The 27,166-nt window shown below is 47.6% G+C and overlaps 1 protein-coding gene across 10 annotated transcripts in view; it reads left to right on the top strand.

Annotated features, from left to right (window-relative positions):
* Window positions 1–27,166, top strand: part of TENM4 (teneurin transmembrane protein 4) — an 816,614-nt gene that overhangs the window by 692,297 nt on the left and 97,151 nt on the right. For all 10 annotated transcript variants that reach the window (XM_043452828.1, XM_043452823.1, XM_043452819.1 and 7 more), the window contains 2 exons: window positions 10,888–11,034; window positions 23,332–23,548. In XM_043452828.1, the coding sequence (XP_043308763.1) occupies window positions 10,888–11,034; window positions 23,332–23,548 (364 nt within the window). The remainder of the gene's footprint in view (window positions 1–10,887; window positions 11,035–23,331; window positions 23,549–27,166) is intronic.

Consider the following 27,166-nt stretch of genomic DNA (forward strand, 5'->3'; position numbering starts at 1 on the left):
TAGGGACTTGACATCATGTTTTCTTACAGTTAGTGCTTTAAAATCACAATGAAATTTTAATTAACTCTACTCAAGGGCATATGCTCCAAGATTTTCAAACAGTGAAAGAAACAGCAGTGTGGACTTATGCACATGCCTCTTATAAGTAAATGACATTGGACTTCAAAGACCCAGTTACCACTTTGATTTTCAGTAGAGACAAGAAAGCTCTGTTCTGCGCCCAGAGAACCCTTGGACTTGGTGTTGCTTGGACTTGGTGTTGACTGGCTGTTATCAGCGTTTAGATTCACAGTGTGGCTTGAGGTCTCTGTGTAGGGAAGGAATCTCAGGATTTGTGGAGCCCACTTTTGTCTCCTGAAACCCACAGTATTGACTGCAACCTGAGTCTGCCTCCGTCCCTTACACTGGCTGCCATTCCTGCCTGTATCTAAGAAGTTAGTAAGCATTTGTTCAAGGTACTAAAAACATGCTTAATAGAGAACTTTATTACTAAGTAGTTCTTATAAATGAAATGACATTAGAAGAGAGAGCAAGAGCTCTCTGAGGTCAGCCCCTGAACTTGGGGAGATTAGTCTGCATAGTGGATATAATCTTTACTCATCACCAGAGCCACAATATCACCATCGAGTTTGGAGACATTTTTCTGGTCTGAGAGCTCCATCCACATGGATGCTCCACAGCTGTATAGCCATTTGGATTCCAACAGTGGTGTCTCGTCCAGCTGTGTCATCCTTGCCAGCCCCATGAGAGACATCTAGGCTCACTCTATCTCGTCTGTAGCTGGGTTCAGAGTTATGACCAGAATATATGATTAGGACCCTTCACAGAACTCTGCAGATCGGAAAGCTAAGAACACCAGCTGAGCTAAGAAATCCCGTATGTTATGGCTGTCTGATGGCGTATCCCGGGAGATGACCTCTAAGCAATTTTAGATTACTTTACAAACTTAGACGAACAAGCTTGACTAAGACGAAGGCTGCAAAAGCACCAGGCATCAAGAAAGAGTTCGCCTTCTCCAGAGATGCTTCCTGGGCTTGTTTTTCCATGCAGGCTGATCCTGTTTTTCACTCTCTGTCTGTCCACAGTTTTGTTTGTTCCTTCCTGCATAATACACCACTCCCCTTCGCATTTCCTGCTTACATCCTGTCAGCCCATGGACTCCACAGGATCTTTGAGAATGAAGGGGAAGCATGCAGACCCATTTAAACTTCGCTTCCCAATTTTCCTCTTGGCTCTGCAGCCTCTGGGAGCGTATTTCATCTTGAAGCACCGACCACAAGGAGGCCTGAACTATTAGAACATAGCCTTTCATCCACGAGCCTTTGGAGGCAAATATATATTGATGAACAGCAACAGTATCTGTCCTGTCCAGAGGATTGAAAACATAAAATTTATGCTTTTTTTTTATAAAGAGAGTAAGAATGTTCTCACAGTTTATAGAACCCTAGGGCTTCCAGATAAGGCCTCACCACTGCAGCTGAGCCCTCCCTTACGGACTTTTGGTTCACATGTGAAATCAAGCTAAGAGTGGGGGCCAGCCTGGCTGAAAACATCAGCCCTTCAGGAGGTGGCCATCTCCCCAGGCTCCGTGGGAGCACTTATGAGGGAGCTGTAGAGGGGGGAGGTGTGAGGGAAACCCCTCCAAAGTCTGTGACCACAGCCTAATGGGGAAGGTAAGATGGTGTGACTGATGTGTGCTGGGGATGAAGAGGTCTGCCCTGCTCCAGACACATAGCCAGGCACCCACATATATGCGTAGCAGGCTTATTTCAGAGCCACATTTGACACCCATACTCACCAACAGGCTCCCTTGGTGGCTCAGACAGTAAAGAATCTGCCAGCAATGCAGGAGACTTGGGTTCAGTCCCTGGGTAGGAAAGATCCCCTGGAGAAGGGCACAGCAACTCTCTCCAGCATTCTTGCCTGGAGAATTCCATGGAGAGAGGAACCTGGTGGGCTACAGTCCATGGGGTTGCAAAGAATTGGAAACAGCTGAGCAACTAACATTTAACACGCTCACAAATAAGCAAAACCTCAGATTGCCAAATAATTCACTGCTTGAATATAACCCCCCAGTGGTGATGTATGATCGTTAACAATGGCGTATGTACTGGAAAACAAAGCATACATCATTCTAAATACCTTTTTGAGTTCATCAGGATTGAGAAGGGGTCAGGGTTTCCTTTCTTCCACAGCAACCTCCACTGACCTGCACCGCACCTTCTGTGTAAGAGGCACAAAGGAGAGACACATCTCACTTAGAACACCAAGCATTCTGCGTTCATGTGGGCGCGTGGGTCCATGGAAAATACAAGAGTGGCAAGCAGATAGGCTAGCAGTATATTTGACCAAAGACTCAGCCCGCTCCCCTAGTGCGTATCAGAGATGACTCACGTCTTGCCTGTCTCTGAACCCCAACTTTCTGCGGGCACCTCTGCCCAGACAGGCTTCTGCCTCGCTCTCGTCCCACAGCGAAGGGAAGGTGGACGGTGCTCTGGGCAGACAAAGTGCCTGTTTCCCATAAAGCTGACGGATCAGGAGCATGGCCACTTTTGCAGCTTCCCATCCTCCCCCCCCTCCTCCTGGTTTCCTTATCCACGTGTCCTCCTGTTTATGTGATCACGTTCCCAAACGCCTGGCTCCGAGTGGGTTGACGTTCCTTTTGGCCCTTCCTAGAGAATGTGCTTGCTCTCCCTCCTTCTCTCTCATATTGTCCTGTGTTTGGTTTTATTTTCCTCTCCCTGGCAGGGCTGTCCCAAATGTGGGGTGCGGCCCCCTTTGTCTCCTTAGCACCCGGCATGGTTGTGTGACAGGCAGTATTGCACTTTCTGGATCCTACCTTAAATGTGCTGTCTTTTATTTCCCAAGCGCACTATCTGGATAGGGTAGTTAAAGGTATGGTCTTCCTTCCTCTATTTTCCAATTGTCTTTGTGTGTGTGTTTGTGTATGGGCATAACAGAAGAAATGTGCATCTAGAAATACACATGTACTCTCTAAGCATGGCATCCCAATGCTGCCACGTCCGGACTTTGTCACAGCATCTACTGCCCCGGGGGCAGGGTTTTAATCACCAGACGGTTGATATACCTGGAGTATCCTTCTTCCCCGCCCCCCAAGTGCTCAATCTGTTTGTGACATTGCCATCATGCTGTTATCCTTCCCTTCCCATACACCCTTTCTGCCCCATCTCATGTCACCCTGCCCATCCCTGTGGCCCCTGGTCCATCAGAATTAAGTTGCTGGGAACCAGGGTGGGTGGTCTGAGACAGGAAGCAACAGAGACCCTGGAGCCACCTAAGAAATCTTAAGAACTCCATTCCCACTAGATACTGTGCCAGGCTCTGGAGAAATGAGGGGAAAACAGACCCCTGACCTCAGAAAGTAAATGGTCTGTTTGTTTGGATTTTTTTTTTTTTTCCCTCTTCAGAGAAGGCCTGACTTAGTTAAGTTTTATCTTTGCAGAGTGTTCCCTACAGGCAAAGTAATTCTTGCCATTTACATTAAGTAGATGGTACCTAATTTTGCAAAAAGGCCTCACTGCTCTAAGAAGAAGTCTCTGAATGATCAGATATGTGTGCTCCAGAAAGGCTCCAAGCTCCCAGAGGAGAAATACTGTGCCATCTTCATCTTTTTATCCTTAAGCCCTCACACAGCACCGGGTACCAAATATATGCTCAGTGCTTAAGGACACATACTCTGGAGTCAGACTACCTGAGTTTGAATCTAAACTCCAACACTTAATGAATTCAATGACCAACCTCCCTCCCTTCCCTCAGAGTCCTTATAAAATGAGCTTGATAACAGAACTTGCCTCATAGGCTTGGCATGAGGATTCAGTAAAGTAGTGAATGTAAAGTGTTCCGCAAGTGGGCAGGACTGGTGCTCAGTAAATGTTAGCTGTGCTGTTTTATCATCATGCACTTAACCTCACCCTTAATTTGGAGAAGGACTTCATTAGCCAGGCTAATTTTTGAAACTGTAAAGAAAAAGACTAAATTGGCTTTTAATATGAGATAGCAACTGCTGTTTAAAAATTCATGGAAAGGATTTTAGGGCACCCTAAATGACTGCTTTTCAACTGGGATATCTCTGCCAAATACAGCAAAGGTGATTGTGGTGCCCATTCAATGGATACCTGGTGTTGAGAAGCAAGGTTCCTTTAATTTTACGTACTGGCCTTCAACCAAGAATAAAATTATTGCAGCAAGAAAGAGTCACACCTCTGAGCCTCTTTAAAATAGGCATTTCACACATGATCATCATCAGGGGAATCCTCAAGATGGATTAAGTTTAATAATGTCACCATCTATTTGGTGAATGTTTTTCCTACTATGTGAAGTTTTTCCACATCCATGAGTCTTGAGTGAGTCCTGTGAATTTTTTTTAAGGGGACAGATAGAATTATACTCATTTGATTGAAAAAGGAAATTAAAGTTGAAGAAGTTGAGTGGCCCAGCCTGGATCACACTTGTAGTAAGTGGCAGAACCAGGATTTTATATTTCCTGGCCTAATCCATATTTCCAATATTCTTTCTTCTGTCATAGTCATGAAGACTGTCCCATTAATTTCCAGCATTTTTTCCTCCAAACCACATCATCCAAGCTGACACCTTCACCAGGAAGTAACCCACATTCTCTCTCAAGCCACCTGTTCTGATCTGTAGTTCAGAAAATATTCACCAAACCTTGAGCTAGATTAGGTCAATGAATCATAAGTCACTTTAAAAGACAAATGTTTCTTGCCAAAAATCTAGTTCTCCACCAAGCCCCCATTGGACTGACTCTCTGGTATAATGGGTGCTAGTAATTCACAAAAAAGAATTCAGAGGCTGATATATGTAAGCCTGGGACTTTTCAGAGTAGAGTATTTTGCAGTTGAAAGACAAGCCAGCTTTTGTTCTTTCTGTCCCCTTGCCTTGGTAGACACTGAAGAAACAACAGCCACTCACCAAGTATATTGGCCTCCTCCTAAGTGTGAGGAAATGTGGAGCCACACAACAGAAGAGGCCTCGACCTCCCAGAGAAATCGCTAAAAATATATTGTCACTGAAACACTAAAAATAGTTCCAACAAAACATGATGAGCATTGCGACAGAGGACATCCCTCGGTCACTTAGCAATGAGAGCCCTCCCCACCTTAGGCAGGGCCCCATAGACCAAAACTGTGGGCCATAACATAACATATGAGAGGCCACTGAAGGCTTTTAAAAGCAGGGTACTGACTTGATGGGGCTTCCCAGGCAGCAAAGAATCTGCCTGTCAATGCAGGAGATGCAGGTTCTACCCCTGGGTTGGGACGATCCCTTGGAAAAGGAAATGGCAGTCCACTCCAGTGTTCTTGCTGGGAAAATTCCATGGGCAGAGGAGCCTGGTGGGCTGCAGTCCATGGGGTTGCAAAAGAGTCGGACATGAGTGAGCGACTGAACAGCACGCAGATGACTTGATGGCATTTATGATTTGGAAGGATCGATCTGGTCATATTGTGGGAAAAGTTGAGAAGGAACATTTAGGGGCAAAGAGACCAATTAGGAGGCTGTTACTGTCATCCAGGTAAGAGATGATGGTGCCCTTGTTTAAAGAACTGCCTGTAGGGATGAAAATGTACAAGAAGACCAGAATGAGAAACATAAGTGGGATAGGTATGTTATATAGCTCCTCTACCACATAAATAAAAACTAAATACCTTCAAGGATTCTGAAAGTCTTCTAGCTTCAAAGAAGTCTTCTTCGTAGGCTTAAATAGGAGGTTGGAAATAAAGTAGTCCCTTGTCATTTAAAGGGCGTTATTTCTTTTGAAAAGCTTAGCCCTTCTCTAAACCTTAAAATTATATTATTTTGGGCTCTGGGAAATGCCCACTATGAATCCTTCCAGAGAGGATTGTTAGTGCCAGTTGGACTCTCTGAATTATTGATGTGTTTCAGGGTTATGGAATTGATGAGTTTTAGCAGCAGGTAAGGCAGGACATATTACTTTAAGAAAGTCAACATGTTCCCCCCGCAGAGGAGGCCTCTTCATACTGGCTAATGGGGGGTGTGATGATTTCAGAAGCAAATTGCCACATGAGAGCAAACCTCACTCAAGCCACAGGTACTCCAGGTGTCTCTGAAACCAGTTGGACAGTGCAGACCCTCAGGATAGAAACTGGTCCACTTAAAGAAACAGTGTGGAGAGAGTGTTCCTGTGATTTTTTATGTAGAGTGGACCCTCCCTGAGAATATGGGCCTGGCAGTTTCAGAGCTGCACAGAATGTGTGCACCAAGCCCTGTGTGCTAAGTGGAGCTCACGAGAGCAGGGCTTCCCAAAGAGGGTTTTGTGGAATAGAATTTTCCACATGATTGTAAATGGTTGGGGTGGCAGCTAGGAGTTCTGAGGTCAAACTGGAAAATGTTCCAATAATCTACTACGCAGGTTTCTTTGTTGTAAGACTCCCCAGAGGCTTTAATGTGTTTAGTGTGACTTTCTAGGATGAGAATATAGGATATATTGTTTCCTAAACTTATTTAACTATAGAGGTTTGCTTTTGAGGAACTCATAGATCTGATAGTTCAAAGAATTCACTTGGAGAAGCATTGTTTGCGATTATAAGACCCATTTTAAATTGTCCTGGAACGAAAGTGAAAGTGTTAGTCACTCAGTTGTGTCTGGCTCTTTGCAACCCCGTGGACCGTAGCCCGCAAGGCTCCTCTGCCCATGGTGATTCTCCAAGCGAGAATACTGGAATGGGTTACCATGTCCTCCTTTAGGGGAACTTCCCGACCCAGGGATAGGGATCAAACCTGGGTCTTCTGCATTTCAGGCAGAGTCTTTACCATCTGAGCCACCAAGGAAGCCCCATCCTGTCTTAAATTGTCTTGGAACAAAAGATAAAAGGTAACAATAGATAAATAGAGTATAAAAATATTGAGGGCAGAGGCTGTATCTCATCTGTGTATACTCCAGAATTAACGCATGCCTGGCATCCAATAGGTGTTAAGTAAAGTTTGTTGAAATTAAGAACAGAATTATCCAATTTGAGGTTATTTTGACCTTCTCTATTGGGTGGTGGTACTGGAAGAGCCTCACAGAGCATCTCATCCAAACCTTCATTTCGTATTGAGTTGGCCAAAAAGTTCATTTGGGTTTTTCTGTAAGATGTTATGGAAAAACCCAAATAAACTTTTTGGCCACCCCAATAGATGAGGAAATTGAGGTCAAGAGAGGACAAATTACTTTGCCAAGATCCCACAAGTTAGGCAGGCAGAACCTACGTCTCCCGCCTCATCCATTGATCCATTTCAGCTCAAATATATAGAGTACTGGCTCTATGCAAGGTACTAGTTTAGGTCCAAAATTACCTTTATGGAGGTTACATTCTAATGGAGGGGATAGACCTTAAATTATTGCAAAATGAACCATTTAAGTATGCTTGGGACAGTTGCTCTCAAGGAGAAGGACAGAGCACTAGGAAAGTCAGGTGGGCCTGGGCTGGGACTCGGGGCCCTGAACCCATCTATCTTACTGCTTCCTGCTGAGCTGCGTGTTGACCCCATGACCACAGCATTGGGTTTGTCTCAGCTCTCTCTGGCAAGGTTTATATTTATGAGGACCATAGCTTTTGACCCAAATGTTGAACAGTTTGGACTGGCAAAGTGTTATTTTCTGGTTTGTGAGTTTTGTAGTGAAGTTGGACCAATACAATGTTAAAACAAATAAGCCCAATAATAATAATAGCAGCTATCATTTATTAAATGCCTACCTGTGTTATCCACTGTGGTAAATAATTGGTATACATTATCCCATTAACATTCTTAACAACCCTTTGGATTGGGTATTAGCTCCATTTTACAGATAACACAACTGAACTTGGAGAGTTAAATGATTTACCAAACATTATATGGGATTCCCCAAGACTGGCTGCCAGTGCAGGAAACAGGTTTAAACCCTGGATCAAGATGATCCCCTAGAGAAGGAAATGGCAACCCACTCCCTGGAGAAGGGAATTGCAACCCACTCCAGTATTCTTGCCTGGGAAATCCCATGGACAGAGGAGCCTGGCGGGCTACAGTCCCTGGAGTCGCAGAGTCAGACATGACTCTGCAACAACAAAGTAAGATGGTGGCACTGGGATTTGAACTGTTCTGTCCCGTTCCAAAGTCCACATTCTATTATAAGATTTGGTTTTTATTAAAAACTTAGGATTAAATGGTGTGAAACGGACACTGCCTTAGACAATCAGGATCTGAAAAAATATAACCAAAAGTTACTTAGTTTTGGAAATAATATATGTAGAATGTCTAGCACAGTGGTAAGCCATAGTAGACCCTCAGTATATGGCAACTGTCATTGTCATCACTGTCCTGAAGCATCTAAATCAGGGTTTGGCAGACTACAGAACACAGACCAAATCTGGCTCATCCCATTTTTATAAATAACATTTTGTTGGAACACAACCATGCCCATTGATTTACAAATTGTATATGGCTCCTTTCAAGCTATAATGGCAGAATTTGGTAATGACAGAGCCAAAAAGACCATATTGCTCACAAGGCAAAATATTCAGTAGCTGAACCTTTACAAAATACTTTGCTGACTTTGATCTAGATAATTGCCTCAGTTTTCTTTTTGCCTTTCTATGGCCCCTATCTGGGGTTATGGATACAACTTATGATATGATAGTCCCTCTACTCAAACTAGAGAGAAAGTCATGACATGTAGAAGACTCAGATATTGTGTTCAAGCTGTATGTCCGGCTTTGTGCATCTTGCATACATTATCTTATTTACTCCTCCCAACAACCCCATTGTATAAGTAGACTGAGGCTCAAAGGAATTAAATAAGGTACCTGGGTCTTACAGTCACTGAGTGGTAGAACCAGCCTTTGATATGACTCTGAAGCTTGTGCTCTTATTCAAGAGAGATTCTTTGCATCTTACACGAGCCTACACCTCGGAGCAAAAGAAAGCAGTCTACTACTATCCTTAACAATTGGACCCTTCTTCCTCCGAGGCTGATTTCAACAAATGAGGCTTAACTTAAAGGAAGTTTTGGCTGGATGGACAAAACTTTAAATGGGACTAATTGGACAAAGAGGGAGCCTGTAGGTGCTTAGATCAGGAGTGGCTGAGGTCAGCTTCTGAGTCAGAATGCCTGCACATCACAGTGCTGCTCCTGTGCTTCTCAGCTGCTGCCTCGATTTCTTCTGGGGTGACCATGCTGATGCCATCCCACTTCTCCCAACAGGCTTCTGCCAGGCAGAGACCCCATAGTCTACATTTGCTTCAAAGCTTCTGCGGGAATACACACTCAATAAATGTTTCTTCCTTTGAATGGAAAGTACAGTGGGCAAATTGACTGGTGGCTATGCTGAACATCTCAAGTATAAATTCTACTTTGTAATACCAGTCAAGGATAAAAAGGCCTTGAAACACTACAGCTTTAGATTCTAATTGATCTGCCATTTAGTGAGTGCCTACCTTGGCCTAGGCCTTGTACCAGACAGCCATATCCATACTTATTTCATTTAAGAGTAATGGGTCAGTTTTCAGTTATTTCATGATAGAAAATTCAGTTTACAGCTGTATTTGTAGCAGTTTGCTGCTCTTAATAATAAGACATTTATAGATGGCTGCGTGCTTTCACATCCATACCTTCCCCCGAGACTGAGCAGGGCCAGAGAAAAGCCATGGAAGGCATCCTGGTGAGGCCTTTCTTGATGGCCCCTCTAAGAAAGGAGTTGGCAGGTTTGTTAAAATGAGGACTTGATGAATTTCAAGCAGCAAAATAGAAGCTGGAGTGAAGCATGTAACTTCACAGATTCTGGAAAAGGTGGTAAGCAAAAACCTGCAAGCTTACTGGAATAATAATAACTCCCACCTTATGATCTAGTCAAAGCAGAACTCAGGCAGAGTCTAAATATCTCCTGACCCTCCCTGATTAAATCATCCCAGCCCTCGCAGACAGATGGCCACTCCCGTGTTTGGTTCCCACCATATTTTGTACATCTCCCTCAGGGCACTTAGCAGTGAAATATTTTGCTCATACAAATCTGTCTCCTTTGATAGGCTGCATGCTCCTTAAGAATAAGAACTAGGTCTTATTCATGTCTGTACCTCCAGTGCTAGCCCAGAGAAGGTGCCTAATAAATGACAGGCAGGCAGACAGATGTACAGATGAACACAATTAGGGGCGAGCGGCCTGCCCAAACCTGCCCTGGCATTCCCAGACAGCCCTCGTTAGGCGCTCTCGTGGCAGTCATCCAGGCTGCTCTGAGTGGCTGAGGATCAGATGGGAAGAAAGAGACCCCAGGACTCTTCCTCAAAGCAAAGACAGTTGTTCAGGAGGAAATCGGACAAAACAAATGCGAAGCCTAAGGTCCCATATGATGGGCCTAGTCCCAAGGCCTGAGAAAAGTACAGCCCTTTAGAATGAGACCCAGATGTGCTGAGGCAACAAGAGGAGTAAGCAAAGAGGATGATCATTCCTTTGTTTTGAACAAAACAGAGGCAGGAACAACAGGCAAGAGTGAGCAAGGAGCGAAGAGTCAGCCCCACAGCTCCACTGGCCAGATTTGGATAAGCCCACATCCGTTGACTCTGGCTCTAGACTCCTGATCACTTTGGAAAGAGGGGGTTTTGGATACAGGTGTGGGCTTCAGACCTAGCCCCGCTACCTCCTGAAAGTTCCATGTCCTGACCATGTGGTCTCAGCAGGCCCTTCCACCTCTGAGTCGCAGTAGCCTTAGAAGTAAGGGGCAGTTATAACGATAGGCATCCCCAGGTACCCAGGGCATCAGTGAGCTGACGAACGTGAAGGCCTTTTGTGAGCTGACAGATCGAGTGTGAGTGTGTGTGAGCACAGTCCGTGCCTGTGGTTGATCAGACCCTGATTCTGGCTGCTTTGCCTTGCAGAGGGTTGCCCTGGCCTGTGCAATGGCAACGGCAGATGTACCTTGGACCTGAACGGGTGGCATTGCGTCTGCCAGCTGGGCTGGAGAGGAGCTGGCTGTGACACGTCCATGGAGACCGCCTGTGGCGACAGCAAGGACAACGATGGAGGTAGGGCCCTGGCACCCACGGGCCCCGTGCGTCTCCAGGGCAGTGGGAGACACAGAGGGGAGGGTGGGCATTACCGAGCGAATAGGCCCCCAACCCTCCAGCTGTCCAGTCTAGGGGGCCCTAGGGTAGGCATAAAATGGCACCTGTCATCTAAGGAATGAGCACGTATCTCTCGTTGTTCCATTGGAATTAATTAAGCTTAACTGATGCAAACAAAATGTGTTGCCATCTGACAGCAAGTGCAGAGGAGAAGGCATATGAATGAAGGAATTTTCTCATCATGCGTTAATGGAGTGAGTTGCCTAGCAAAGTTATGAGATTCCCCCACTGGAAGTAGACAAGAAGAGGCCACCCAATTCTGTATCACAGAAAGTACCAGAAAGGATGCTTCTCCAGGGGGTTTTGGCGGGGGGACCTTTGGTCGAGGTCCCTTCTCCTCTGGTTCTGGTGGAAACCCTCACCAAGAGTCCTGGGGGCCACCTTTACCCCCACACCTTCTGTCCTGTGGATTTGTAGTAGAATTCATCTTTGTTGGATTTTTTTTTTCCCCCCAAGTGCTAGGCAGTCAGAACCCTGAGGAAGAGAGGCCTGCTCTTGTGGAACATGTATTGGCTGAGAACGAATAGTCCAAGGTTCCAATCCCAATTCTGTCTTGGGCACTCTGAGTGTCACTAAGCAAGCTTCTTGAGTCAGTGAGCCTCACACTCCCTACTTATAAAATGAGGCCCTCGGATCATGAGAGCCCTTCCAGTCTTTATCTTAGCCCTAGGATTAGCCTTTGCTATCTGTTATGTGAAACTTGGATAAATACAACCACAAAGTGCTTTAGTTTCCTACTTGGAAAATGGGATGATTCTTCATGCCTCTACCAGTCTCAGGGGGTTATTAGGAGAATAAAAAGATAGACCAAAAAAAAAAAAAAAGATCGGAACATTTAGCCCTTCCTTTCGAATGATGGCCTAACGTTGACCTCATCAAAAAGATGTGTTTATGCAGCTTCTCTGTTTATGCCAAGGGACTTTCTGGTCTAAAACTGCACAGAGTAGAAAACCCAAGGCCAGAAACTCAGCATCCCAACCTTTGGGAACCTTCTACTTAGTACATTTCAACAATCTCAGAGCAGCATGAGGACTGAAAGGCCAGTGTGTGCTGTCGTGATTATTCTGGTTCATTTACCTTATGCTGGCTCCAGCAGCTCTGGGCTGTTTCAGACCACTGGTCTTTGTCTGAGCTCCCGGCTTTCAGACCTTATATCTGCTGCCTGAATCCAGGAGGAGGCCAAGCCCAATGCACCCAGTCCTCAGCCCCCTGGAGTAATTTTCCACAAAGAGCCTGTGGGGTTGGGCAACAGTAGGCAGGCAGAGACAGCAGGTCCATGCTCTCCTCCTCAGATCTCACAGGACTGAAATGTCCCTTAACCTGAAACTTGCAAAGCTCATTAATTCTTCTGTTGCATAAATATCCAGAGTTCCCTATTAGGGGGCCAGACCTTAGGCCAGGCACAGGGATGAATAAGTCCTGTCCCCACACTCCAGGAACTCAAATGAGGGAGAGAGACCAAAGTGAAGTGCTAATGGACGGTGAGACATGCTGGGGCAGAGTTCCATACTGACTGTCATGGGGATAGGAAAACATTCATCAAGAAGGCGATACTTGAGTAGGCAGGCTTTATTGGAAAGGAGAGGGCTTTCCATTTGGAGAAAACATCACAGGCAGAGCATGTAGCCCTGCCTTCCAGGAAGATAAAGGACAATCATGTTTGATCTTCATAGGAAGGAGATGTCAACCTAATTATCTCCCTAACTTCCCCTTTCACTTTGCCTGTGTAGACACAATTCCATGACCAGCAATGACATTCATGTAGTTAGGAAAGAAAAGGAGAGAAGCCGTACCATGAAGTCATCCCCTTTGCAGGAATCCAGGGTCTTGGCCAAAGCCTTCAGAGGGCTATTGATTATCTGGGAAGCAAAAGAACTGGGTGTCCTTGAGAAATGCCAGGAGAAGGTATACCTCCCCAAAATGCACATCCCAGAATAGGTCATAAAACAAGGTCCATTTACTCCGTCACATGAAGCACAATGCCCATGTATCCTCTGTTCACCATGCTTCAGAGCTAGCCTCCCAGAGCCCAGACTCCCCAGTGTTGACAGGGTGGGTGGGCACACAGGAGCCCAGAGCCCCACAGCCCTTGAAGAGTGTCTCATCATTGGAAACGGGGCTGAGCCAGATCCCAGGGGAAGAGAGCCTTCTCCAGCTGTCGCGGAGGTGAACCAGCAAGAAGTGGAAAAGAACTGTCAACAAATCTCCAAGTGCAGGAGAATATACCTCTTCTATTTGCGGAGCATGTTTGGACTGGAGTGAGCTTTTATATACGTTCTAGCAAAGCCATACCTGAGTACTGTAACCTGAGGTCATTCACTCACTCAGCAAACATTAACTGAACATCTCCTCTGCATCGGGCCCTCTCCTGGGTTCTGAGGCTTCAGAGACAGGTGAGACACCGTCTCTACCCTTGTGATGTTCACGGTCTGGAGAGAGAGAGAGAGACAGCACCCATTGCAGATGCAGTGGGATCGTGGCAGTGATAAAGGAGCATCCCTCACGCAGCTGATGTTATCAAATGCCTGGTACCCTCCTGGGAACCGTGATGTCCCATGGGGCTTCCAGTCCAGCCAGGAAGACATCCATGGGTCATCCTGGTTGGGAAGACAACTGGCTGGGGGGACCACACTGTTGAGGGAGCTTGGCCTTGGGTTCTGAACTGTGAAATGAGGCAACAGCCCACCTCAGGAGCCTCTCAGTTTGGTGGGCTCTCTACCCATTGGAGGAGCCAAGAGGAAGGGGAAGGGGGTCCCCCCGCTTTGAAGGATGGCACAGATGAAGCAGCTGCGGGAGTTAGACTGTCCCCGGTGCTGAAGTGGGCAAGACTGTCCTCACTGGCCCGTCTAGGTCTTGGCCAAACAGGGGCAGTTTTAGTGGAGGGAGAAATAGGGCAGGCTTTACCCAGCAACGTGGGGTGAGCCAGAGTAAGCACTTGGCTGTCTGAAGTTCAGTCAGGCACACATTCATTGCGCTCCTTTCTCAGAGGATATAAAGACCAGTGAACATGGCCCAGCCTGTTCTCCCTTAGGAAGCTCACAGTCATTTGTAAGAAATTGTTATCCACACAAACCAAATCTAATGGAGGCAGAACGAAATGAGCGCCTTTATTTCAGTCATGATGTGGGACACAGCAGGATCTCAGATAAATAAGCCAGAAAGTGAAAGTGAATTTGCTCAGTCATGTCCACGACTCTTTGCGACACTATGGACTGTATTCTGCCAGGCTCCTCTGTCCTTGGGATTTTCCAGGCAAGAATACTGGAGTGGACTGCCATTTCCTTCTCCAGGGGGTCTACCCAACCCAGGGATCGAACTCTGGTCTCCCACATAGTGGACAGACTCTACCATCTGAACCATCGGGAATCCCTAAATAAGCCAGGGTGGAGGGAAAAAAATGTTTGAGTCTTGCTGAGTGATTGCTTTTGGCTGATGTGACTCAGGGGCTTGGAGAAGGAATTCGCAGCAGTTAATGTGAGTAACAGGACTGGAGGAGACAGAGAACACAGACTTGAGTTCCCTCCTACCACCCTGCCTGTTACAGACAGGGAAGCTGGGGCCCAGAGAGGGGATGTGATGTCATTCACATCAGAGTTGCACAGAGAGTCGTTAACACAGCTGGACTAGGACCCGAGACCCTTGAGCCATTCTGTGTGATCTCATGGACCACCTCCCCATGGTGTTTCATCTTCCTCCCAGGCATATCAGGTACTTAGTCCAATCTAAAGGACCAGAGGACCAGAGGATGACAGTGATAGCTCGTATAAGCAACTGTGCACCCACCCAACACTGGGAGGTGTGTAGTATTCTGATACCCTCACTATTTCCTTATGATGAGGAAGCTAGGGCTTAGCAAAGGGAAGCATTTGGCTCAGGTCATAGAGCTGGCAGGTGGCAGAAACCGTATAGTCCCTGGGGTCTGACCACACAAGAGCTTTTCAGCATGCCTGGACCTCAGACTCACGATTCCATCATAAACCTAACCATGGCCCAGCAAGTTATCTGAAAATTCCTGGCTTCTCTTCTTTCCCAATTTGCTAGGCTTAACGCAATTCTTTACAAATGAAACTTGAACTTCAGGATTCATTAAGAAAGCTGTTGCAGTGTTTTTTAACTGAGACCCCCAAAAACATGTTTCACAATATGGCCGAGTCAGGTTTAACTTTATTGGTTTGTTTCTGTTTTCACTTATGGTTGTTGTCTAGATTTTAAAACAGAGACTAGATCCTGAACGTGAATTAGTGACTCCCAGTCTCTTAATCTGCTGTCAGGGCTGCCCAGTCAATCTAACCTGCCTCCAGATTTCACTCCAAGCACTGGCTGGTGAGGGGCAACAGCAGGGAAGCTGGCAAGCAGAGACCCTGACTCCCCATGAAAGGCAGTTCCTCCTTGTGGTACATCTGACAAGTAAGATGTGCCCTGTGCTTATGTGCCCTTCAGAAAGCACTCTGTGAAGTGCTGTCCCATGCACCTTCTCACGTGTTCTCACTGACCCTCTGAGGGCGCATTTGTGCCCATTTCAGAGATGGAAAAACTGTGGCCCAAAGATGCTTGTTGTTGTTGTTCAGACACTAAGTTGTGTCCGACTCTTTTTGACCCCGTGGACTGTAGCAGGCCAGGCTCCTCCGTCTTCCACTACCTCCTGGAGTTTACCAAAGATGCTAAGTGACTATAAGAATAATAAGGCCTACCTTGCAGGGTTACTGTGAGGATTACAGGGGGTGTATTTAAAGTGCCTGAGAAGCAACATACCACAGTGATTAGAAGCAGGATCTGTACCCAGATTGTCTGGATTCAAATCCTGGCTCCCCCATTTGCTGGCTGTATGACCGTGAGTGAGTTATTCAACTTCTCTGAGCCGCAGTTCATCACCAGCAAATATCATCTCTCTTCGTCTTGCTCCTTTCCACCTGTAGTAACAGAAGTGTGGTGTTTATTATAAAATAAATATATATTCATATATAAATCACTTTTAAAAATTAGAATTATATTCTCTATAAAATTTTACAGTCTACTTTTTGGACTTATGATTAGACTGTATTTTTCCATGTCATAATGTATCTTGACCTTTTTCATCTTTTAGTTAAAATTTGTATTCCAAACTATTACATGCTTACTGCTAGAAGGAAAAAAAAATCAAATATACATAAAGGAAAATAGTAACCATCATTTAGAGACCATCTCTAAGGGCCAGGGACTGGGCTGGACACTCTGTGTCCATAAACTCCAGCCCCTCGCAATGCACTTGAAGGGCAGACGCTTACAGGCTGGAAAGCTGAGGCTCGCTGAGCTGATGAGGCTTTCCCAGAGTCACACCATGAATTAGTGGGAAAGCTAGGATGTGAGTGGAAGCTGTGCTTAAAAAGATGCCAAAGAAAGGAAACATCCACTGGAATTTAAGCACCTATACCCCTTGTGATAAAGGATCTTTAAGCAGCTTCAAAGTGTGTTCCTCTCTTTAGACCCTGTTGGCCCCATAAAGCAATCATGGATTGCAATTCAGATCATTGATGCAACCTGGAAGGAGAAATTTCAGGAAAACTGAGAACAAAGCTCTCTGTCCTCGCTTCTCCTCCTCATCTCCCATCGTTGGCACATAAAGCCATAGAGTTTGGCCACACTTCAGACTATCTCTAAACCACGTTTCTCGTGATAAGAGACAAGAGAGAAATTGACCTTTTAAAATCCTGTGTTCTGAGGAGCAGATAAAGATTTTGCAAGCCTTTTCACCGAAGGCACAGAATTTATTACAGCAGATGACAAAAACTTCTCCCAGATGTGTACAGACGGGGAGGCACATTCCACCCTCCACCCCCCGGGGCCTGCCCAGATGCTGCTCTCAGCCTGCTATAAAACACATCTGGGGCCAGACTGCAGGCAGCCACAAGATGAGGTTGGCGGGTGGGCTGCCGAGCCTGTGGAGGAGTTAAGCCTGCAGAGAGAGTTGACTGGACTGGTTAGACCCTGTCCACAGGCCCACTGGGCTAAGGAACCGTGCAACCGACTCTGATGAAAAGAGTTTGCTAGGCCACGAATTGCCCACACCCGCCTCTAGCCCTGCCCTCCTTTCGGCTTCTTCTTGCCCATCCTTCTAGTCTCGGTTTAAGCATTCCGTCTTCCAGGAAATATTCCAGCCCTCAGCCGGTGTTGGGGTCCCCCCTTTGGGCTTCCACAGCTCCCCCACCCCCGCTTCCTTCTTCCCCTGCACACGGGGACTCTGACTCGCCACACTTGGGAGTCCTTTGGAGGCGTGACGGTTTTCTTCCTGTCTGTGCAGCGCCTCATGCAGGGGCTGCCAGCCGTGTGACAGACGCCGAAGGAACAGAGCAGCCCTGTCCTGCGTGCCTCCTTTCTAAGGAGAGGAACGAGCTCTTCCTGGGGTGGGTGGTGAGGGGGAGGAGGGGTGACTTCCATCACACCCCGTAGCCCTCAATGGGCCCAGTCGAACTGATGGAGCTGTTTGACTTGGGATCCTCACGCATTCAGTATTCATTTTTTCATTCATTCAACAAACACGCTCACGGTGCACAGAGCCCTGTGCTATATGCATTTGGGATAAGAAACAAGTCACTTCTGCCCTCTGTGGACAGGGGAACAAAGCTGGGGGAGCCAGGATGTCCCAGAAATGATGGAGAAAGAGATGCAGACTGTGGAGCTGGGCCTGAATTTGGAGACAGAGAAGAGACCAGGGCCCCAGCTGCCACTGCACTAGCGGTATGATTTTTGGGTCAATCAGCTAACCTGACCCCAGTGTCCTCTTTGTATAGATGAGAAGGGCAGCTCAGTCACCACCTTCTACAGAACCCTCAGCACCTGTCGATTTCTACGAATGTTCCAGCAGGCGGCCACCAGGGGAGATGGGCCTGTGGCGTAGAAAGGCCATGAAGTGACTGTCAGGCAGGTTAGCCCCAGGGGCTGCCCTCCGCCCTGACTGATGGGGCCACTGAGAGTGGAGAAGGACTTGGTCGCCTGAGGTCGCAGCACTCCCTGGCAGCTGTGAAGATCACAGCACAAACGGGGAGCCGTTGCTGGTCAGGGCTCCGACCGATGACAGAACTCTTCACCCGTTCCTGTGGGCGGCACCCCTCTCTGCAGAGGGTGATGGACACCAAGGCTTTTTCCATTGAAGTTCTCACAGCTGGAGAGTGACAGGCTCAGGGGAGGAACCCTGTCTTTGGGCTTCTTAGCCTGGATTCTTTCTCTCCACTTGCCGCTCTCCAAGGTCAAGGACACCCATGGGCAGGCTGGGCACTGAGGAGGAATGCAAGAGGAGCTGGCACGGCCCTCATCCTCCGGGGGCTAGCGCAGGACGTACATGCAAGTGTTAGCAGAGCCTCGCTGCACACACCACGTGGCGTCTCATCACAATGGGGCTTCGCGTTCAAGGGTCAGGAGAGCAAGAACTCCTGTGGAATGTTCATTTAGTGCCCCAGAGACCTGGCTGCCTTTTTCTTTTTTCGCAGCCTACCCTTCCTTCCATTTTTTTTTCTTGTCTTTCTTTTTAATCTCTATTCTGCCTTTTTTCTAGCTGTTTCCTTCTTCCTTCCCTGCACCCCTCACTCCCCCCAGAGGCCGGAATGGCCGGATCCTGGACAGCCTCTGACCCTTCATCTGCCCTTCGTCATTTCCACCATATAAGGAGAGAGAGAGGAGGCTTTAGAACTCTCTGGGAAAAGGGAATTTCTGGAGGAAACGTGTAATTGCCCCCAAGCTGGAGTTTTAGGGTTTAGGAGGGCTGTATTGAAAATTTGAAAGAAGTAGAGGAAAATCTTCTCTATCTTCCTGATGGGTTTGGGAGTTTTGTTTCTGCTGCTGTGACCACAAGGGTCTCTCAAGGAGAACAGTCAATGCAGGAAACATGGACAGAAGTCAACCAATGTGTGTATAACATGCAATTAAGTGAGATAAGAAGTACATGGGAAATCTAAATGTCTTCAGCCAAAACCAGACAATCTTGAAAACCATATATTGCTGTGTTTCTAATCTACCCCCAAATTTACTTTTCTGTCCCCACAATATACTTTTTCCTCTTACTACGCCTCTTCTAAAATTTGTCACCCATGCCGAAGAATCTGAAACCGTGCAAGAGTCTCGGTTACTGTGAGCAGCTATTCGCCCTGCTGCAGGCTGCCGTGTGCTGCATTTGAAAATACAGGAAAAGCTTTGCATGGAAGCTGGTCTCATAAACTGAGGCTCTGATGAGAATCTCATGGGCCCAACTCATTTAAAAACTGTTGTTATGTATCTCATTTAACTGTGATGGTCTCTATTAATGGGGTTTAGCCCACATTTACAACTCAGCAAATATTTGCCGATTGAATGATGAGGGAGCTTCCACATAGGGAGGTGTAGGCGGGCAGCATTCTTGGCCGGACATTAATCACTCTGTGCTGTGAAGCCTACAATAAACAACTCCACAGTCCCAGGGTCTCTCATAAGAGCACGGTGTGTGGTATGTCCCCATTTCGGAGAACCCCAATCTTCAGGTCCCCTGGGGTCTCTGCTTCCCTGACTCGTAGGTGTGTTGCTGTGGCTGTGTTTCTCTGATTCAGTTCTCCAAGGCCAGGCAGACTGTCTGCAGAAAGAGTTGTCCTGGAACACGGGTACAGGGAGGGCCGCTCTGTTACTGGGATCCCTGTTCAAGGGGAGCACCCAGCCGGGGGCTAGTAGTAGCTCATGTCCATCAAGCACTTACTCAGGAGCTGGTCATCATGCTCAGCGTGCTACATCTGTGATCTCACCTAATCCTCCCAGCGTCTCTCTGAGCTAGGTCTGACTGTTCACGTTACAGACAGGTGAACTGAAGCTCAGAGCCCTTACAGAGACTTTAAAATTTCTAGCCGAATAGTCAACTAGATCATCACCAGGGCCCTCTCACCACAAGAAGCAGCAATTTTGTTTAAGATTCATTGCTAAATTTGTTTTTTTAAAGGAAAGAAGTAAGGGGTATGGAGAACCCCAGATTCCAGAGGCATGGATGAAGCTGGAAGCTAAGGCAGTGGGTGGCGACCCTGAAATGAGTCCGCCCTGGTCTCTAAGAGGTCACTGTGTGGGGAGGGAGACAGAGAACACGGGAATTACAATACAGAGAGATGAGTGCAGTTCTGGAGGTCACCAGGGCCCTGGAAGAGCTCAGCAAGACTCACAAAGTCGGGCTTTCCACTTAAATAGTTCCTACATCCCTTCAGGAACAGAGAACCTTTGCTGTTTCACAAAGAACTGAGTTTAGATTCCGAGTCAGCTTCTTTACTGACCGACTGTGTGATCTTGACCAAGTTACCTTACCTCTTAGAACCTCTGGTTCCTTCTCGTCGAAAATGGGGGTAACGGTGGTGACAGTGGCTTCTTCACAGACCTGGGGAGATTCACTGACATTTTTCTTGAAAACATTCCTTGTAAAGCATCTAGCACAGTGCCTGGCCCTCAGGAGGGGGCAGCTGTGATTATCATCATCGTCATGTAATACAAAAATTAATAATAGTCATTCCTGGCTAACCTTCCAGCCAGGACCAGAGAACAGGAAACCGTTCTTCCAAGGTGCCATGAAGCAGAGTGTTTATAAAGAGGTGAAAGACTGGTTCCCAGGGACTGCTCTGATGGTAAACAAGAGCAGGCAGGAGCTAATAAAATTTCAAATTAGCCATGACTTTTCACGGCCCTTCAATTGTGCTGGCTGATTTAATGGTCAGCGTCCCTGCTCGCCGGGATTGAATAATGGAGCATTTCTGCAGAGTTATGGATGCGGCAGCTGAATCTGTCATGCGAACATCAATAGCAGAATGCAAATAACCCTCAGCGCGGGCTGTAATTATGTGTTTAAGCAATGTCTGACAGGGGCAGCCCGAGGATGTGTGATGGGGCCAGCCGACTGCGGGAGAAGACAGGTGCTTGGCTCAGCAGTGAGCTGGTGGACCTGGGAGCTGGGCTGAGGCACAGGGTGGGACCCAGGACCCAGCTGGAGTGAGGGGAGGCCTTTCCACCACATCTCTGGGTGGATCTGGCTGGTGAGCACACCCAGGACAGTTGGCCCCCCACTTTGGGGAGCCATGTTCTAGGGTCAGGAAGAGAAACTACCTCTTGTGCTGTGCATATTCACTCAGTTGAGTCCAACTCTTTGCGACCCCGTGGGCTGTAGCTCACCGGGCTCCTCTGTCCATGGGACTCTCCAGGCAAGAATACTGGAGTGGGCCGTTCCCTCCTCCAAGGGATCTTCCCAACCCAGGGATTGAACCCAGGTCTCCCGCATGGCAGGCGGATTCTTTACCGTCTGAGCCACCAGGGAAGCCCAGCTCTTATTAAGCACTTATGATGTATCAGGTACTCTGCCAGATTTGAGGACATATACTGTGTTTTTCACTTAAGTAAAAAATACCTAGGTAACTCTCTTATAAGTCACAGTAAGAGATGTGAGAAACTGAGGCCAGAGAGTTTGAGTAACCTGACCAAGGTCACACAGTAGTAAGTTTCAGAGCCAGGATTTGACCTCTGGAGCCCATACTCTGTACCACTGTGCTGCCCTCAAGGAGGGCATAGCAGACAGACCTTAGGTACCATGCAGAAGTTGGGAGAGAAGAACAAGGGATTTTTTTGTCCCAACTTATTAAGGAACAAAACTGGGTTTCAGGGAAGTCATGGAGCTTGCCTGAGGCCACAACACCCCGAGACTAGTAAAGAGGCTTAAGGGTGCATATTATGTGTGCAGTAACCCTATGACCAGCCTCTATATTGTAGACCCACAGAGACAAGTGAGGGAGTATATCAGTGTTGAAGAGACAGAAGTTCAGAGAGTGTGAGCTCAGAGAGTATAAGTATGGGAGCTCATTCAAAGCCATTCTTCCAGGCAGTTCTAGGGCTTGCATTTCAGTTTCTGAGCCTCAGGATCCTCCCACCATGCCACACTGTTTAACAGAACTGAATGAAGAGAATGGTTTTCTGCCTTTTATGGACTTGAGTCATATGTCATTTAACTCATTCCATTGTCACTCATTTATTTAACAGTCAGGTCTTAAACACCTGTGCTAAGTGCTGGGGCTACATCAGAGACAACCAGAGCAGGACCCATGCCCTCAAGGTGGTGGGGAAGTTTGCCCAAAATCGCCGATAAGCAGGAGACACAGAATTCCAACCTATAAAAGAACACATGTGCTCAGACTGTTCTCTGCCTACAAAGCGCACAGGCTGCCTACAATACTGCTCTGGGCAGTATTGGCTTCTCATCTATTTTAAGCTATTCTATTGGGTGCCCGTAGAAGCACTTTGGGATAATGAGACCAAAAATCTGTGGTCTAGTAGAATTTCTTTCTTTGCACTTTGAGAAGCTGGAAGCTACAGTATAATTTTCATTCCTAAAGAAATCTACCCATGTGGTAAAGAGAATTCTCTGCTAATGACAACTTGGTCAGTGACCTGAAACTATTCAGCAAACTCACAAAGCCCCTCTCACAGAAGGCAGAGGCGGCTCCCCACACATTTGCCTCGCAGCTAGGAGAGAGGCTAGAACTTGGCCTCCTCTTCCTCACCCCCAAATCCCATCAGTCACCAGATCTTACCATTTTTACCTCTTCATTGTCTCTCCAAACCACCGTCTTCCCTCATCTCCACCATTCCTCCTGTAGTCTCAGGGAGTTATCACTCCCGCTGCATGGAGCCCCCGGCTCCTGCAGCTCCTTCGTCCTTGATACAGGAGATGTGCTTTCAGCAGCAATATGGTGACTTTCAAGTGAAGTCACCCCCTGCTTAACGCCTTTCAGTAACTCCCATTGTCCAGAGGGTGAAATACAGACTCCCTAACCTGGCCCGGGAGGCCCAGCTGTCTGCTCCTGTGGAACTCACAGCCTGATCTTGTGCTGTTCTCCTTACTTTCTGAGCCCAGCGTTTGAAATTAGCAATCCAAATCCTCCAGTGTGTTCTCTCACCTCAGGGCCCCCATACATAGAATTCCTTCTATCTCTCTGAAAAGAAAATAAATAACACATGTCACACTGCACACTGGCTTGTCCGTCTCTCCTGCTAGACTAGTGGGGTGGGACCTGGAGCCCCTGAATCTCCTTGGTGCCCAGCAGAGGCCTCAGCTTGTATCAGGCACTTTTATACCGTCATTCAGTGAGTGGGAAGTAGATAAGTGAATGAAGGTACTGTGGATTAAACGATGCGGATTGCACACAGCAATACGAACATCCTGCTCTGTCACCCCTGCAGATGGCTTGGTGGACTGCATGGACCCCGACTGCTGCCTCCAGCCCCTCTGTCACGTCAACCCGCTGTGCCTGGGCTCCCCTGACCCTCTGGACATCATCCAGGAGACACAGGCCCCTGTGTCCCAGCAGAACTTGCATTCCTTCTATGACCGAATCAAGTTCCTCGTGGGCAGGGACAGCACGCACGTCATCCCCGGGGAGAACCCCTTTGACGGAGGGTGAGTCCAGCTCTGGCCGTGGCTCTCAGAAGGGGGAATGAGCCACCTCCAGGGCTCTGTCTATGTGGCTGGGAGTGGGAGGAGGCTGGGGGATTCACACTAGCCTTCACGCTACACTGAAGGCTCTGGGTGGCCCATCAGGGGAGGCAGGGAAGCGGCCTCAGGTACCCACGTTTAGAAAACTGCTCTCCAAGGCATCTGGAATTTTTACGAGCAGAGTTGTGTTGTCCTCGCTGGGTGATGGATGGAGAGAGTAAGAAATCAAAGGTCCAAGGGGAATCTTGGATCAATACCCACTTTGCAGTCCGCTCTCACTGATGCCACGGTCTCCAGATGAGCTGAAAGCTCTGACACTCTTCTCCCTCAGAGCTGATGCCAGGAGACTTTAGTAGGCTGGGGGGTGGGGCTGCACCTGCGGGCACCCAAGCCACATGCCCAGGCACTCTTTCACTAGTGTTCAGCAGTCTCGTCTACTGGACAGTTTGGTACCGAGGTCTGCATGCTGGAATTGCGGACTTGAGTGGAGCACAGTCCCTGCCTACTGGTCACTCACAGTCCACCAGGGAGACGAAAAGTTGTTCCAGCGTGATAGGCCAGAAATGTGCCCACAGGATACTCTGGAAGCATAGAGAAGGTTCTTCTAGATGGGGGAAGGCTGAGACTTAAGAACTGAGTCTTAAAGAAGACAAATAGCTCAGCCAAGGAGAGTTTTTTCATGGAAAGAAAACAGCTTCTGCAAAGACCCAGGAGCAGGAAAGAGTACATGCATGCATGCTCAGTCATGCCCAACTCTTTGCGACCCTATGGACTACAGCCCGCCAGGCTCCTCTGTCCCTGGGATTCTCGAGGCAAGAATACTCGAGTGGGTTGCCATGCCCTCCTCCAGGGGATCTTCCCAACCCAGGAATCAAACCTAGGTCTCCTGCATTAGCAGGCGGATTCTTTACCACTGACTCACCAGGAAAGGATATAGGAGCCAGCAAAAGGCAGCTCTCTGTTCTCTGCTCCCCAGATCAGGGCCTCTGACCTCGGGAGAGGTATCTAAGGAGGAGGAAATTGTGATCATTTTTTTTTAATGTCTTCCAAGATAGTGATGCTGGATACACACAGAACTTTCTCAAAACGTCAGCCCAGTTCAGCTCAGCAGTCACAGCTGTGCCTTCTGTGTTCACGCCTTCTGTGCCAGAGAGTTCCTGCCCTAAGGGAATAGGGTAGGGCTGGGGATGAGGGACAGGAAGAATGAATGACATTCCCCCAGTTCTATTTAAAGAGGGAAATCAGCACAGCCAATCATCAGCTTCATCATCAGTTGGGTCTGAGGAATGCCGGAGAGAGGACTCTCTCACTGAGATGGCTGGCAAGGGCAAGGAGGAGTCTCAGCTCAGTAGATCACCCAGAATGTCTGTTTGTAGTTCAGAAGCAAACCTGAAGCTCACACAGAGGTTAGGGCTGAGGATCTCGATTTAGGTGCCGTCAACAAGCAAGTGGTAGATGAAACCGTGAACCCAAAGGTGTGTGATCCAGGAAAGTGTGGAAGCAAGGAGGAGCGGGGACCTAAGAAGGACTCCTGGGGAGTCACCTTGGGAAGTGGTATTACCATCCTCAGAGAGGAGCTGGGAATCCGTGGAGGAGGCCCATGCCTGGGACGTGATGGACCTGGAACTCCAAGGCCTAGAGTTTTCACTGCCCCAGCCCTTCCACACAAGAAGCAATTACAAGATGGGAAGAGAGAAGTCAGGGGAGTGCTCTGAGCCCAATAATCTTGGCATAATACAAATATGTCAGAGCATTTGAACTTTAACTTTCTTAGAGATGAAAGTATGTGAGCATCCCCTTCAGCTCACCCTGAGAATATTGAGAATCTCAGAGGTTAAGTGATCTTCCCCAGTTCATAGGCTAGTGAAGTGGCAGAGCCAGGAGCAGAAACAGAGTGAGGAAAAACCTATTAATTTATCTTGGCCAGAAATTCTGCTTTTGTCTCCAGGTAGAAAGCTTTCTGCTCTTTTTATTCAATTGTGTGATTTTGTATGTATGCTTGTGGGCCTTCCCATGGCGTGAATTCTTTTAATCAAGTGGATGTAGGAATATTACTCCTACCAAGGGGGATATTATTTAATGCTTGCCCAGCCTTTCTTTACTGGACTGTCATGGGATCTGATTAGGGCTCTGACTGGTTGGCTGCCAATGGCTCTTTTGATTAAGGGGTGTCCTCACCATGCCATCCTGATCAGTGCCAGTGGGGACCACGTGCTCTGGTCCTTCACCAAGCTTGATGCTTACATTGTCACAGATTACGTGGCACCTACTCAGGAATTTGGGGGATCATTTCTAACAGTCTGACATGCCCTTAAGGAGCCTGTCCAGTGGGGAACTTGAGAAACCTATACTGGAAGAAATGGGCCACTCAGCAGAGAGGAGAGAACATGGGCTTTGGAGCAAGGCCAGCTTGTGTCTTAGATTCGGGCTCTGCCCTGCTGAATGAACTTGGCTTTGGGCAAGGGCTTAATATAGTGAATATGTAAATGTCTGCCAACCCTCTACACTGAGTCTGCCACGACAGGACCACATCTTACTCACTTTCACACTTAGTAGTTGCTCAAGATAAATATGCATATATATTACCTCAAACAAGGAAAAAGATGGAAGGAAATAAGGGTAAAAGGAGTGGGGAGGGATGGTGGGACGGAGGATAGTTGGACGTATTATCTGTTTTATTTAATTTTCTACTGAGGATTCAAGAGTCCAGAGAGGTTCAATTATCTGCTGAAATCACATTACCAATTAGTAGCAGAAGCAGGAGTAGAAGTCAGCTCCCAAATCATTGTTTGTGTATCTATCACCTTCAGTTAAATAGCAGAGGCTTTGAAAGCAGAGACCATTCATCTCTCCAAACCTGTATGACTTAGGGCAGGGCCTGGAAGAGTATTTGCTCTAAAACGAATGGATCAGGGAAGCCTACAAATGGTACTGTAAACATTCCTTTTACCTAACGTTTGCCTGAATCATCATGCCCAGCTCCTCACTCGTCTAGATTCTCAGGAAACAGCTCCTGTGTTTCACTACTTTCACTACTAAGTATCCCCAAACAGATTTTTATGTGAAACAAATCTAAGTGACTGGAAACCTACAAACACAAGGCATGCGTGTGTGCTAAGTCGCTTCAGTCATGTCCAACTCTTGCGACCCCTTGGACTGTAGCCCGCCAGGCTGCTCTGTCCATGGGACTCTCCAGGCAAGAAGACTGGAGTGGGCTGCCATGCCCTCCTCCAGAGGATCTTCCCAACCCGGGGATCGAACCCAGGTCTCGTGCACTGCAGATTTCTTTACCGGCTGAGCTCCCAGGGAGGCCATGTGCTACACCACAACTTGTACAGTCTGAACAGGAGCCTGTTTAACAGGTTCCAAGAAGCAGGCTGTCACCCAGTGACCTAACGGCATTTCTGAGCCTAGCAGGGAGCCCCAGTTGTTTCCTCTGCAGACTCACTGCTGTGTAACTGACTCCGGGAGATCCGGGTATGAGGCCTGCGGGGACTATGGGAGGGAGAGGGATTCAGGGCCAGGTTGGAACTGACAGGAACACCATCCTGTGGGAGAAGCCAGCCAGCCAGTCCTCAGCAC

Source organism: Cervus canadensis, chromosome 29, assembly GCF_019320065.1.
Source record: "Cervus canadensis isolate Bull #8, Minnesota chromosome 29, ASM1932006v1, whole genome shotgun sequence".
In the NCBI taxonomy this organism is placed as follows: Eukaryota; Metazoa; Chordata; class Mammalia; order Artiodactyla; family Cervidae; genus Cervus; species Cervus canadensis.